Source organism: Brachyhypopomus gauderio, chromosome 3 (genome assembly GCF_052324685.1).
Source record: "Brachyhypopomus gauderio isolate BG-103 chromosome 3, BGAUD_0.2, whole genome shotgun sequence".
NCBI classification, from domain to species: Eukaryota; Metazoa; Chordata; class Actinopteri; order Gymnotiformes; family Hypopomidae; genus Brachyhypopomus; species Brachyhypopomus gauderio.
The window spans coordinates 8,405,773-8,419,967 of NC_135213.1; the positions used below are offsets into that span (position 1 = coordinate 8,405,773).

General features: G+C 50.3%; 1 protein-coding gene across 3 annotated transcripts in view; it reads right to left on the reverse strand.

Moving 5' to 3' along the window:
- dnmbp (dynamin binding protein) overlaps positions 1-14,195 on the reverse strand; it is a 33,483-nt gene that overhangs the window by 12,762 nt on the left and 6,526 nt on the right. For 2 of the 3 annotated variants that reach the window (XM_076999309.1, XM_076999308.1), the window contains exons 2-4: positions 11,386-11,543; positions 10,323-10,445; positions 7,241-9,406 (exon numbers count right to left, since the gene is read on the reverse strand). In XM_076999309.1, coding sequence (XP_076855424.1) covers positions 7,241-9,406; positions 10,323-10,445; positions 11,386-11,530 — 2,434 coding nt within the window. In that variant the 5' untranslated portion in view covers positions 11,531-11,543. Of the gene's footprint in view, positions 1-1,434; positions 3,586-7,240; positions 9,407-10,322; positions 10,446-11,385; positions 11,544-14,195 lie in introns of those variants that run through there. The other variant, XM_076999311.1, reaches the window with a different exon arrangement.

Sequence of the window (14,195 nt, forward strand, 5' to 3'; positions counted from 1 at the left end):
TAAAGAAACCACATAATCCAATTAGATCATGAAATTTTATCTCAGATACACTATGCACCAATAGCCAACTTGTCATGCCTCAAAAGCAGTTCTGAAAAGCCCAAGTTGTCTTACTGTTGACTTAAGATGCTAACGAACACATTTCTGTATATCTGAGATGTTTTTAGCTTCCAGTTCAGAATCTCAAATATAAAACTCCAAAGCACAACACACTTGAGATATCTATAATTATGTCAGAGTGTAGTCAAACTCCCCAACAAGCTGACCTCAGCCTTCTCCTCACTATAAACCACCCCCCTTCTCTCTCTCACACACACACACACACACACACACACACACACACACACACACACACACACACACACACACACACACACACACACACACACACACACACACACACACACACACACACACACACACACACACACACACACACACACACACAGTAGGGTATTCCTGCGGCGGAGGAGTGTCTCTGGTGCCAGGCACGTCCTAGTCCCAGACACAACTTCTCCTAGAGGGATTTTCCACGCCTCCCCTCCGCTAGTGGGTGCATACTTCACCCTTCTACTACACAGGATTATCTTGGGCTTCCCTGGCCACCTGCTCTACGTCAAAACACAATACAGGTCAAAGGAATCTGCGTCACAGGACAGTTTACACTATAATCACAGTATGGGACAACCTTGATACACTTTTGGTTTAACACTCCGGACACACAAAGCTACCAGACACAAATGTTGTCCACTTTTAAATTAGCCATTTAGCATGTTTTTCTTTTACATCTTTCTGTATCACATTTCCATTTTTTATTAGAATTTCTTGGTTCCTTATAATTCAGTGACAGTGACATGAGTGTTTGAGTCAAAATGCTAACACTCATGAGAATAAAGCATAGCAGGACTGAACAAGGTCTGTGTTGGTTGTGCTATAAATGAACCCGCTTTTCCATAGTTTCTTACTTGCTCAGAAAAAGTGCTATTAGTCCAAATGGTGAAGAGGAAATATTGACTCAAAAATGTGAGGGAGTGAGAAACAGTGAAGCAACAAAAACTAAGAGAAGTAATAGAACCCGTTGGACCAGTTTCCCCACCCTGCGTGCCTGAGAAGCAGTGAAACTTTCACAGCCCCACAGGAGAAGCCAGACAGCTTGGCCTCACAAACATGGATGCTAGTCATTAGAGGGGAGCCAGCACTGTCAGCACTCTGCTTTCCTGTATCGATTAAGTACTGTATCAGGCCTACACTGAAGGTCAGAGTCTGACAGGAAACAAAGGTGACCGCACCTGTGGACTCTGCCACATAGCAGGACCATAAATGTACTTTCCATTTCATTCCTTTACCTCACCTCAGACTGATCCCCCCCCCCCCCCCCCCCCCATTCTTTAAGTGTTTAGGTGCTGTCTGTGTTGACCTCCTTTCATGTTTTACCTTGATTCTGTTTCCTGTTGATGACAAACTCAGACTTCCTCAGCGAGCTCGGAGCCGTCCTCCTGTAAAAGCTGTTCCTGTCCAAAGAACCCACGTAAAGCCTATTTTGGCCCTGGCCTCGTTTCTCCAGGTCCGGTCTTCCTAAGCCTGGATGGATCGGTGCCTGGTTCTTGCTCTCCCCATAATCACAGTGGCTCCCCGGTCCTCTAAGTGTTTGTGCGTGGTCAGCATCCTCTTCCCACTCCTTCCAGAGCCTCCAACTGCTCTGGTCACTGCTGTAACCCTCTTGCTCAGCGTCCAGGTAAGGGGCCCTCTTTGTGAAATCTTTGTAGTGGTCCATCTTCTGATCACTCTGCCCCTCCCTGTGGTCAAAGCAGTCTTTGACTCCACTATCAGAGCGGTCATCCAGTCGACGCCCTCTGCCCTCTCTGTAATTATACTGGTCTGCAGCGCGGGGCTCGTGGCGGTCTTTCTCCTGCCCGTCAACACTGTCTTTTTCGTTTTGCTCACTATAATCTTCCGGGCGATCAGACGGGCCTTTTCCTCTGTACCTGTTCTGGACCTTGTCCCTGGGTTTGTGGCGGTCATTTGTTCCATATTCATAAGTGCCCTTGTCTTTAGGGTAGAGGTCTTTATCGGGGTCAGCATCTGACGTTCCTCTGCGGTCCACCGTCCCAAGATCGTCCATGTCCTCTCTGCCTTTATAGCGGTCTCCTGTCCTTCGCTCACTGGGGTCCTTGTCTCTTTGCGCATAGCGTTCTGTCTTGCCGCGGTCTTGATCGCTCTCTCGCGGACCACCTTGCCTTCGCTCACTTTGGTGCTTCTCCCTGTGGTCGTAGTCATCTTCCTCTCGGTATCCGTATCTCTGCCTTTGTCTCGTCTCACAGTAGTCCCGTGGTTTGCCCTCTTTGTGGTCGTAACGCTCATATTTATCCCAGTCTTTTTGGTCACGCCGGTCATGGGTATCCAGTTCTTTGTGGTCACAGTAATCACGGTCTCTGTGATCATAACGATCCCTCTCTCTGTACCGGTCTCTCTCTTTCTCATGATAATCCCTCTCTCTGTACCGGTCTCTCTCTTTCTCATGATAATCCCTCTCTCTGTACCGGTCTCTCTCTTTCTCATAATAATCCCTCTCTCTGTACCGGTCTCTCTCTTTCTCATAATAATCCCTCTCTCTGTACCGGTCTCTCTCTTTCTCATGATAACCCCTCTCTCTATTCCTGTCCCTCTCCTTATCATAATAATCCCTCTCCTTGTAACTGTCTTTCTTCTGATCATAATAATCCCTCTCCTTGTAACTGTCTTTCTTCTGATCATAATAATCCCTCTCCTTGTAACTGTCTCTCTCTTTATCATAATAATCCCTGTCCTCTCTGTCGTATGTGTATGCGTATCGGTCTCTCCTACCGTAAGGTTCCCTCCCATCATAGCGATCGTCCCAATCCCAGGAGTCGTACCTGTCCCGCTCAGATTGCGCCGCACTCTCTTTGGTCCTTGGCATATAATCCCTATTCTCTCTGCGGTCAGCATAATTCACATCTTCCCTGGGCTCATAAAAGCAATGGTTGGCCGCCCACTCCCTTGGCCTCCTGGGCTCCTGAATCACAGCCTCGGGTGTCTGGTAGGAGAACTGGTTCCTCTGTTGTGAAAACCCCTCTCCGTGCAAGACCCTGTCCCAGTCCTCGTACTCCCAGCTGGGCTGACGCATGCTGCCGGCCTGCCTGTGGTAGGCCTGGTCCTCCGCGCGGCCCGGTGCGGCCACGAAGTCCTGCGGGTAGATGACCTGTGGCTGCGGCAGCCGTAGCTGCTGCTGCTGGTAGTGCATGTGCATCTGGAAGTACCTCTCCCTCACCCAGCTCTCACTCACCAGCTCCTCCACGCTCTTACCTCTGCGAGGAGGAGCCTTGCTCATGTCCAGGGCCACTGGGGTGAACATAATGGGCTGTCCCAGTGCCACCTGTGCCTTCATTCTGTGAGGATCTCCGCGTCACCACCAATCGCCGTGTTTACCCCCACAGCGTCGATGGCTACTGTCCGCAGACGCACAAATCCACCTGCCGGACATTCTTTCGGGCAGAGACTCTCACTCTTTCTCCAAACTCTCCTCCTCCGGCAGCTGCTGGAGCAGGACTGTCTGGTTCAGATGTGAGAAACTTAATCCCTCACTCCCTGTGCCTACACAGCCAATAGGAAGGAGGCAGGGAGGGAACAGGGGAGGGAAAGAGGGAGGAACTCAGGGTAATTACTCACCAAGGTCACATGACTACGGGTTACAGGAGTACTGTGATTGGCTGGAGATCCTGTTTGCATAAACACACAGGACTTCACAGGAATGTCTCCACAGAGAAGGGAGGCTTACTCACTTTCCGTAGAAACTTCTTTGACGTCCTTTTAAACTTGACACTATCAGCTGGGAAAATATTTTTCATTTCTTAAAGCTGGGTTTGTCACGCTTACTCTTAAAATTTTGTTTGACAAACACTTTTTTTTAAAACTACTCACACTTCTAACTGTTTAGTGGGTCGATCTGCTAAGGTGCGGCTGAAACTCTAAAAAACTGGCTCATACTTCATCTGGGGTAGGATCTTGCCCGGCCCGTATCGGTCTGTATAGCATAACCCTTTCAGACCGGGCTCACCGGTGCAAACACTGGTTTGGTCCATACGGAGGGCGATAGGATTGCAATGATTTCCTAAAAACCGTATTCATGTCTCAGTGGGATGATCTGGGACAGCTGGTGGCAGGCGGGGTGTATTCCTGAGACTACTGTGCGGTGGAAAGTACTCTGGGACAATGGGCTATTGTTGCGGGCTGCTCCTGCTCTCAGAGACGACATGTTTCAGTGTGGGAAAAAGAAGAAAAAGAAAGAGATACCGACTCACGGCCTGTAGTGTAATATCCCACACCCGCAGTCAGAGGCGCAATTACGCTGCATGCAATCTTAATACTGCTGTCTACAAAAAACAACAACAACAACAACAACAAACAAAACACTGACATTAAAAACAAACAACCCTCAGAAAAAAGAGAATTTGCAGTGCACTGAAGACAAGTGTACACATACAGTACACAGAAAGTACATGAAAAATCTTTAGTGAATAAATGAGAAATCAAGTTAAAAGCTTTTCTGTTCTTTTATACCCAAGAGGTCTAAAAGTCAGACTTAAGGGTCTCGCATTACCTCAGAAAACGTTCAGAGAAACACAACACGCGCTGCGTGAGGGTTCAGGGGCAGACCTGCTGCTGTTTAAGGTATGCAGGTACATCATTTTATTTACTTGCCCGTGGTCCACTAGAGCGAACTCCTAAACACTAAGGTTGGTTTAAACAGCAAATATCCTGTTCCTTTCCTCAAAAGAAAGCATTATGATACACCGCCCTAAGAAACTGAATATATGTGATATAATAATGACTATGCTCAGGTAGGATATAATCAAGCAAACAACTGCTGAGTGAATGCTGTCCTATGGGAGTTTTATTGTTCCAAGACATTCAGATGTAAACTGCAGGACACAGGAGTATTGCTTCTGAGAGAAGAGAGGGTGGGTGTGAATGCCCATTGAAGAAATAACAGTGCTTATCAAATGCTTTATAACCAAAACACCAGGAAAATCTCTCAACATTTCCTTAACTAGCATTCTAATTACTCTCTCCATCTCCCTGTCTCACACACACACACACACACACACACACACACACACACACACACACACACACACACACACACACACACACACACACAAACACATATTTATCCACACACTAGCTTGTCAGAAGCACGGTCAGAGACTCCACCACCTGGTATGTCTCGTTGTGAGAAGGTTTGCCCCTGGACAGAGAATGCCTCACCATCAACGTGACAACCAGCACACACACAAAAGCATTTCAGCTCTGTGATTGGCTACTTCTGTGTTTCAAGTTGCTCTCCCCAATCCATTTATGTCCCTCTGTCCATGCTTCTACTCCCCCCCCCCCCCCGCCCCCATAGCGCCCTTACACACAGTACCTACTCCTCATTACTCAGACTCTTTCACTACACTCCTCTTTCACTTCTTTCTTTCTCCATCTCCCCTCCCTCCCTCTCCGTCACCTCTCCTCCTCTCACAGCCACTTCAAGAGCCTGTCCTCCTCCCTTCAGTGTGACCTTTGACCCTCTGGCTGCTGTACTCTCTCTCTCGCTGCAATCCCCATACCGAGAGACAAAGGGCCACTGGTACTGATCCTCCCTCCCGGCTGCGAAACACACCCGGCTACAGCACCGGAAAACACACACATGCTCACTGCACTGCACAGGAAAGACAAACCTGTCAGCAAACAATGCTTATCATAACACCTCGTTACGTAAACGCCGAGGCAGGCGTGTTCTGGCTGGGAGGTTTCTCTGCTGGAACCACTTTAATGAAGCGTGGAGAGCTGAGCAGGCCACTAGAACTTACTAACGAGTAACAAGTGTGTGTGTGAAGACTGCTGCAGTTCTCGTCCAATCACACGGACAGGAGGCCAAAGAGGGAAGGAAGAACGCAAATAGGAAATGTGAGTAAACGCACCAATAAAATGCTTGTTTTACAAGATCTAATAAAGTAGAGTTGAATAAATGGCTGAAATAAATGGGTGAAATTTCTCTGCTGTGAATCTAGGGTTGCAAGTGTTTACACCCCTGAGTGCTAATAAATACATGACTGATGTATTTGACACACTGGGGGAAACACATTAAATGTGTCGTGGCAAGATGGCACAAATTCAGCCTCTACAACAGCTGAGCCAGATACACAGCTGGAAAAAGCACCTGCTGACGTACACACACACACACAAACACACACACACACACACACACACACACACACACACACACACACACACACACACACACACTTTCTTACTTATGTCAATTTTTCAAGTTGGTATTCAAATAATGGTTAGGTTTTCTCAAAATAGGAAACTCTCCACAGACGGCTAAGAAAGAAAAAACAGGAACAGCAAAACCCAGTTGAGAAGTGCTCTGGGAGCAGGATGTCTGTGTCTGTGTGCCATTATAGTGGCCACACATTGGTCAGAGCACTCGCAGTCTGAGTCTGCTGCTGAGGGCTTGCAATCTCGGTGAAGACCGTCCGAGCACGCCCCAGCCCCCCACCCCCCCACCGCAGGACAGACAGACAACGCATGGGGAGTTCAGACTGACAGACTGTAGAGGAAGTACCCCGGGGTACAGACAGTGAAGCCCCATGACTGGACAGACGGACAGAGCGAGAGAGGTGACTTCAAAGAATTCTCTTAAGTTGTAGTACATTTTGTTTAGTTAGGACTAAAACAGAAAATGTGAGTTGAGCACAGGTAGGTTAATGCAAGGAATCACATTAAATTACATTTAAATTAATCTTTTTTTGATCATGAGAAAGTGGATTAAGTCAGTTCAGTCATTAACAATGCAGCTGACATTTTTAATGACTCACTGTGTACATTGTATTATTTATATGTCTATCAAACTTGCCAGCCAGAGGAATAGCTATTTGCATGCTGGCTTTTTAGTGGCTGTGATTTGATCATTCACGCATACATCAAGTCAAACATATTACTGCAATAAATAAAAGTCCAAAAGGTTATTAGCATATTTGACCTCTTGACCTCTGTGACCAAATGACTAAACATACAGAACACTTGAATGGACGTTACCTTAGCAGATGTTTATATTCCGAGCAGCTAAGTTCAGCTACACTACCACCTCCTGAACTCGGAGCCACTGCTTCAGATAAATCCATCTAGCTGTAGTTTGTCACTGAAACATGCATGAACTACATCGGCTTACCTCGTAACTGCTGCTGCTCCTGTGTGAGGACCTCCAACGTGTAGGTGCACATGGCGAAGTTCTCCAGGGCTTGGTGGCGGGCCTCCTCTTCCTCGTCCCCCTCTTCCTCCAAAATGCCACGCAGCTCCTGCGCCGTGCGCGTGAACACCTCGATGTCTCTCTCCACCTCCCCGAGCCTGAGGAGAAGCCTGTACTGCTCCCTCTCCCGCTCGGCCTCCAGAGCGTCTTCGGCCTCCTCGATCCCATCGTCCCGCACCTCCTCTTCTGGCTCTGCCGAGAAGAGGAGGTTCTGCGCAGGGGGGCGAGCCGAGGCGTCCGGGCTGGGGCGAGGACAGGGCGGAGGCGGCCGGGGTGCAGGAGGAGGCCGCCTGCAAGGCTGCGGAGCGAGGCGGCCGTTGGAAAGAGGAGGTGCGCGAGAGCTCGGAGGAGGTCTGAGGACCTTAGGACGAGGAGGAGGCGGCCGCAGAGTCTTCCGTCTCTCTAAAGACGTCGAATCAGAGAGGGAGGAGCCACGAGGCAGGAGGTGGTCTACTGGTGAGTGGGAGGAGCCTCGGATGATATCACTCTCACTGCTGAAGTCCAAGATGGAGAAGTGGCGGGAGGCCTTATTCTCCCAGCCATCGCCGAGCGCCTCCGCCCTGCTCTGATCCTCCCCGCCCCTTGTGGCACCACCCGTAAGGCTCTTCTCAAACTCCAGCAGCTGCTGGGACAGCTTGTCCTCCAGGTTGCCCGCAGACACGGCCGGGGAGTCCGGCGTCTGAGACGCACAAAGCCCGTTGGTCTGCCCGTGCGACCACACCTTGCGGTCACCGCGGCCGCAAGAACCGAGGTGGTCGTGGCCAATGCTGCTGTGATGGATCGACTCGGGCCTGTCCACCTCCGCCTGGCTGGACGGGGCAGCGCTGCTGGAGGGGTAGCCGGTGTCTTGGGAGGTGTGCCGCCCATTATTTTTGGTCCAGAAGGTTCTGGGAGGTTGCTTAAGGCTCTGGCTCCTGGCACTGGGGATGGGGGGGGGTTCGGGCAGGCCACTGCGGCTGCTGCTACTGTGTCGCCTGCTGTTCAGCACGTGGGGGCTCGGCCGGGGGGGTAACCGCGGTCGGGTCGGGCCGGGCCTGCCTGACTCCGCCCTTTGGAATGGCCTGTTGATGGCATGGCCTGTGCGAGCGGGCTGGAAGACTGGGGGTGGGGGCCTCTCTCTCCTCCGGGGACCTGGCCCCTGGACCCCGGACCCCTGGACCCTGCCCTGAGAGCCATCCCCCTGCCCTGAGGTTTTAGACTGCGTGTCCCTCAAGCATGCATCGTTGTTCTTCTCCCTGCGTTCAAAGTAGTCCAGATCCCACACGGTGTGGTCCTCGTGGGCACAGTCCTGACCGTACTCCGGTACGACATGATCTCGTTCACCAGAACTGCATTCTGGGATACAACTGCCTGCTTGCTGTTGTTCAGGGGGGGTTACTTCCTCATTTCCATCCGGTATGTGTGGCACGGTCTGTAACTGCGTATCCATCTTAACGAACCGATGGGGAAAGATCCCCCTCTTGCCCCGCAGTTGCCCCTCTAACCAGCCGTCATCCAGCGTTCTGAGGATCCGGATTCTGTCCCCGACGTCAAAGTCCAGCTCCCCGGTCTCCAGAGCCCGGAATTCGTACAGCGCGATACCGTACACGCTTCCTTCATCTTCGTCTTCCTCCCGATGCTGCCGAGCCTCCGTTTCCATGTCGTCCTTCACTCCCTCCTGCTCCTCTTCCTCCTCATCCAGCTGCTCGTACCGGGCCGCGCTGGGACGTTCGGGTTCCTCCTGCGGCGAGCGCAGGGGCGTGAGAAGCTCCACGAAGCCCTCGGGGAACACGCCCGTCCTGCCGTCCAGCTCACCCCGGAACCAACCCGGCTCGGGCACGGCCACTATGGTGACCACATCGCCCTCGCGGAAGTCCAGCTCCTCGTCGAGCTGGGCGCGGAGGCCCATGAGGGCGCGGGCTCGGCCCAGGGCGTGCGGGGGCAGCTCGGAGGCCTGGGCGGCCGCGCTACGCTCGCTCAGCTGCCTGGAACGGCAGGACAGCTCCAGCTCCTTCACGCAGGACGTGGGGAAGAGGCCACGTGAGCCCCAGGCGTCCCGGCCCCTCTGCCAGGTCACGTCCGCCCCGCCCTCGCTGGCCACCACGTCACCTGTGTTGGGGAAGAGAGCACAACACACACACGTGCACCATCAGTGTTTGATTCACTCAACACACCTTGTCTGTCCTAGTAGTCCCAGGACACGGTAATAAGCTATTGGAACTCAGTTTGGTGGTTTCGTAGGTTTAGTACACGTGTGCACATAGACACACACACACAGAAAATGAGAAGCCAGGAGTCAGAAGGTCACATTCCAAACAGCCCGGCTCCACCTCCTATTGTGTCTAGGTCATAAACTAAAAGACTCAGGGATTGTGCAGAGTGATTCGCAGGAAACACCACTCATCTGACATTCCCCTGCTCACAGAAAAACAACTACAGGAACTGGGGTTTCGATTCATGTGTCCAGACCACACTGGGTGCCAGACTGCATACATCAGTAGAAGCAATCAAAAATCAACACACCAAACACGCCTCTACACTCTGAAGCATCTGAAAATGTGCTAGAGAGTGTTGAAGAGGCAGTGTGTGGCAGGTTCAAGGGTCAACAAAAAACAGTATAAGGAATGCATTTCGTAACAGGATAACAAGTTGTCCACAGGCATAAACTGCACTACTGGTGCCATCTAGTGGGCGTGGGGATCAAAACAGCTTTTGTTAACGCACCTGCATTAAAAGCAGACGTGATGTGTTAACCCATAATTACAATTACCATAATTACTATAGCTACTGCAACATAATTTTAAACAATTCCTTCACATCAAAGGACAAGGCATCCATAAAAAGCAGAAACATTATTTTTAAAGTATTTTCATTTTTCAGAAACTACTTCAGTAGAGTGGCCTACGTTAGGACTACACTAGAAGGTTTACTTCTCCAATATGACATTATGCCTCTGTCTGAATAAATGGATTTTATACTGAGGAACATCAAAAAAAAGGCACGAGGCAGGGTGCGGGGTATTTACCTCTCTTCAGGGGCAGGTAGCCGGACTCTGAGGAAGCAAAGGCATTGATACACACGTAGAGTTGCTCTGCGGCTTTTGGAGGGGGGATGGTGACGGGTTCGACGAAGGTGCTGGGGAACTGGCCTACAACACGAACAGAAGAAGAAACAAAATACGTCCCATATGCAGCTTAAGTAAGGTAAGGTTAGCTTAAGTAACTTTAAGGCTCCGTGATAATGCAATAACATTATGTGCCTATGCTAAAGTCAGTAAGTCCGTGTTCCTAGCAGCATGCAACTGATGTGAGCACTCCGCTGCTACGCTGTTTAGGGTTGAACATGCCTGTGACGCAGACCTGTACCTGTGACGCAGACCTGTACCTGTGATGCAGACCTGTACCTGTGACGCAGACCTGTACCTGTGATGCAGACTTGTACCTGTGACGCAGTGACTCAGACTTGTACCTGTGACGCAGACCTGTACCTGTGACGCAGTGACTCAGACTTGTACCTGTGACGCAGACCTGTACCTGTGACGCAGACCTGTACCTGTGACGCAGTGACTCAGACCTGTACCTGTGACGCAGACCTGTACCTGTGACGCTGTGACGCAGACCTGTACCTGTGACGCAGACCTGTACCTGTGACGCAGACCTGTACCTGTGACGCAGTGACTCAGACCTGTACCTGTGACGCAGACCTGTACCTGTGACGCAGACCTGTACCTGTGACGCAGTGACTCAGACCTGTATCTGTGACACAGACCTGTACCTGTGACGCAGACCTGTACCTGTCACGCAGACCTGTACCTGTCACGCAGTGACTCAGACCTGTACCTGTGACGCAGTGACGCAGACCTGTACCTGTGACGCAGACCTGTACCTGTGACGCAGTGACTCAGACCTGTACCTGTGACGCAGACCTGTACCTGTGACGCAGACCTGTACCTGTGACGCAGTGACTCAGACCTGTATCTGTGACACAGACCTGTACCTGTGACGCAGACCTGTACCTGTCACGCAGACCTGTACCTGTCACGCAGTGACTCAGACCTGTACCTGTGACGCAGTGACGCAGACCTGTACCTGTGACTCCATCTTTGATTCCCAGCAGCCAAAACTCGTCCACAACGCTCAGGACCTCCACGACGTCGCCGGCGAAGAGGGGCAGCTCCTCCGAGACGCTGGGCAGGAACTCGAAGACGGCGCGCACGACCGAACCTGCCTCCATCCTCAGTGATCGCCTGAAAGAGGAGAGCGAGACGAGTCAGCCCACCCACTCACACAGCAGACTCTCGGGTGCAGAGACAGCGCACTGACACATTTTGACCACTAGATGGCTGATGTTGATGAGTATTTAGTCATTCCACATACACTAGTCATGACATCGAACCAGCTGTTAGTGAGAAATAAGTGCAACCCCCCCCCCCCCCCCCCCCCCCCCCTCCCTTTATGGTGAAACTGGCTACCACACAGCAACTATAGGCTGTAAAAATAATATTTTGTATTAACAAAAACTGTAATAAGCTGAGTAGGTTAAGAAGTGGTGACTAGAACTTTCTATCTGTCCTAGCTGTGAAACATGTTCATGGAGAATGTACTTAGTAATTCAGCTGGAACTTAAAGGGTGGAGAGAGAATCCTTGTGATGAGTCATAAAGCCCAGGGTCTGTGTGTGTGTGTGTGTGTGTGTGTGTGGGCTCATGTGTGAGTGAGGCAGAGAGAGAGAGAGAGAGAGAGAGAGAGAGAGAGAGAGAGAGAGAGAGAGAGAGAGAGAGAGAGAGAGAGAGAGAGAGAGAGAAATAAAGATTGAATCAATGTGCGTTTGACTGCGCACATGAAAATGTTTAGAAAGGGCATGTCCTGGCCAGGATTACCAGAAACAAGAAGAACTCAGTAATGCGTCCATGAGGAAGCATAGACTCTGACATTTTCTCTCCGCGGCAAACAAGGAGATACTTATTTACTCCTCTGATGGCTCCTGTGTGTCCTTCACTGATGAAAATGAGAGTGGGAGTGTGAAAAGAGGGAGATAAAACCTGATAAAGACAGGAAACGACAGAAGAGGGGGCACATGCATCACTGACTCAAAGAACTCTCTGTCCAGTGTGTGTGTGTGTGTGTGTGTGTGTGTGTGTGTGTGTGTGTGTGTGTGTGTGTGTGTGTGTACGTGCGTGCATGTGAGTGTGCATGTGAGTACATGTCTCAGTGGACAATTTGGGCAAGTGGTGTAGGAGGGACCTTTCTTGCCCACCTTTAATTTGAAACGTGTGGCCATAAAGAATGTGTGGGGGTGTGTGTAGGTGTGTTCATGGACCCAGATGATCTTCAACACTTTACAGACATGGTCTACACATCTAAATTCCTCAACACTTTACCCAAAGCCCTTCCTCCTAAAGCACTATATGACTTTAGTGTCTCACTTTAGTTATCCCACCACCCTCAATTACTCCTCACAGACTTGCGTCTACTGTATGTGCACTGTTAAGGTTAAAGCTTAAGTTGATGTTTCCAGTCAGGCAGTGAAACAGGCACCTCATCCCCCCCATCCCCACCTCACCCCACACACACCTCCTTCACCTTTCTAGCTCCAGAGTCAACTGCCAGAATACCATTCCTGGTTACAGGAATGTGCTGTAACATTCCACTCCTCACAGAAGACACGTCCGTCCACACAAGCAGCCAGCGATCCGTGGTTCATCACACGCAGCGTTAGAGTATTAGCACACGTGCCCCTGCAGCGACATCCTCACACGCTCTTCGCCTTTACTCCTACGAGCACTTTTGATGACTCAACCCAAACAGAATAAAGCTTTTTCTTACTCACACGCCATTTGGAGTGGGGAAACACAAAGAATCGTTGTTTAGCGCTGACCTAATGCTTTCATTTCCCCAGACACGTTTGTTTAATCATCACTGCGAGGGCAAAATTCGAGGGCGTGTCCTACTGACAGAACGTCAGGAGCAGAACAACGCTGGCACGTGGTCTCCAGAACTGAGCAATGACTCAACATCTCCCCCCCTCAAGCTGATATGTACAAGCCCAGCACAACCAACAGAGCAATATGGCCATTCACTCCCCCCGTTGTACCTTTAGAGCTTGTGTGCCAGGTCAGACTCTGCATGCCAATGGCAGTTCTCAAAGGCCTGGTTGTGAGTGAATAAGGGAGAAGCATTTTGGCTCGCATTGCTCACAACGGAGACAGGGGGCCCAGCTCGAGAGGAGCACACAGGAGCCTCCTGCACTACCGCTGGGATCGGCGGCCGGCTAAACCTTCTAGTTATCCTGCCGCGCCCCCCCCCCCCCCCCCCCCCCAACCTCCCACAGTTACTCTCTGCCTTTATATTCAGAATATTGATGTGCATGCAAGCCGGGCCAAACTGGTTCCTCGTTTCCATGACAACTGCATGGACAGCATGTCTGTGCAGAGTGGTGAATCACACCTGCTCACTCGCCCCCCGACCAGAGAGAGAGAGAGAGATAGGGCTGTCGCGGTGAAAGAATTTCCCCTGCGGTTATTTATGGTGGCTCAACACCGCGATATGCGGTATGACGCGATATGCGTCATTTGTCGTCTAAAATCTTAATTTTAGAGCTATATAATTGTTTTATTGTTTTTATTGTAAAGGGGTTCTTATTGTTTTTAAATTGCAAAGAAGACAGTTTTAAGAGCAGTTAAATGTGTGTTTATTGTCAAATAGAGAACACAGAAGTCAAATGAGATGCAGTAAGAACACCATGCTCTTTCGCTTTCTTAAAAGTGTAGGGTAAATATTTTAAACGAGATTTTAAACACAAAAAGAGAATTTAATAAATAAATCAATAAAACGAAATCTTTCCTTAACCAGAAGAATAACGTCTCAGCTTAAACCTGAGTTGTCACGTCCCTGTTGCGC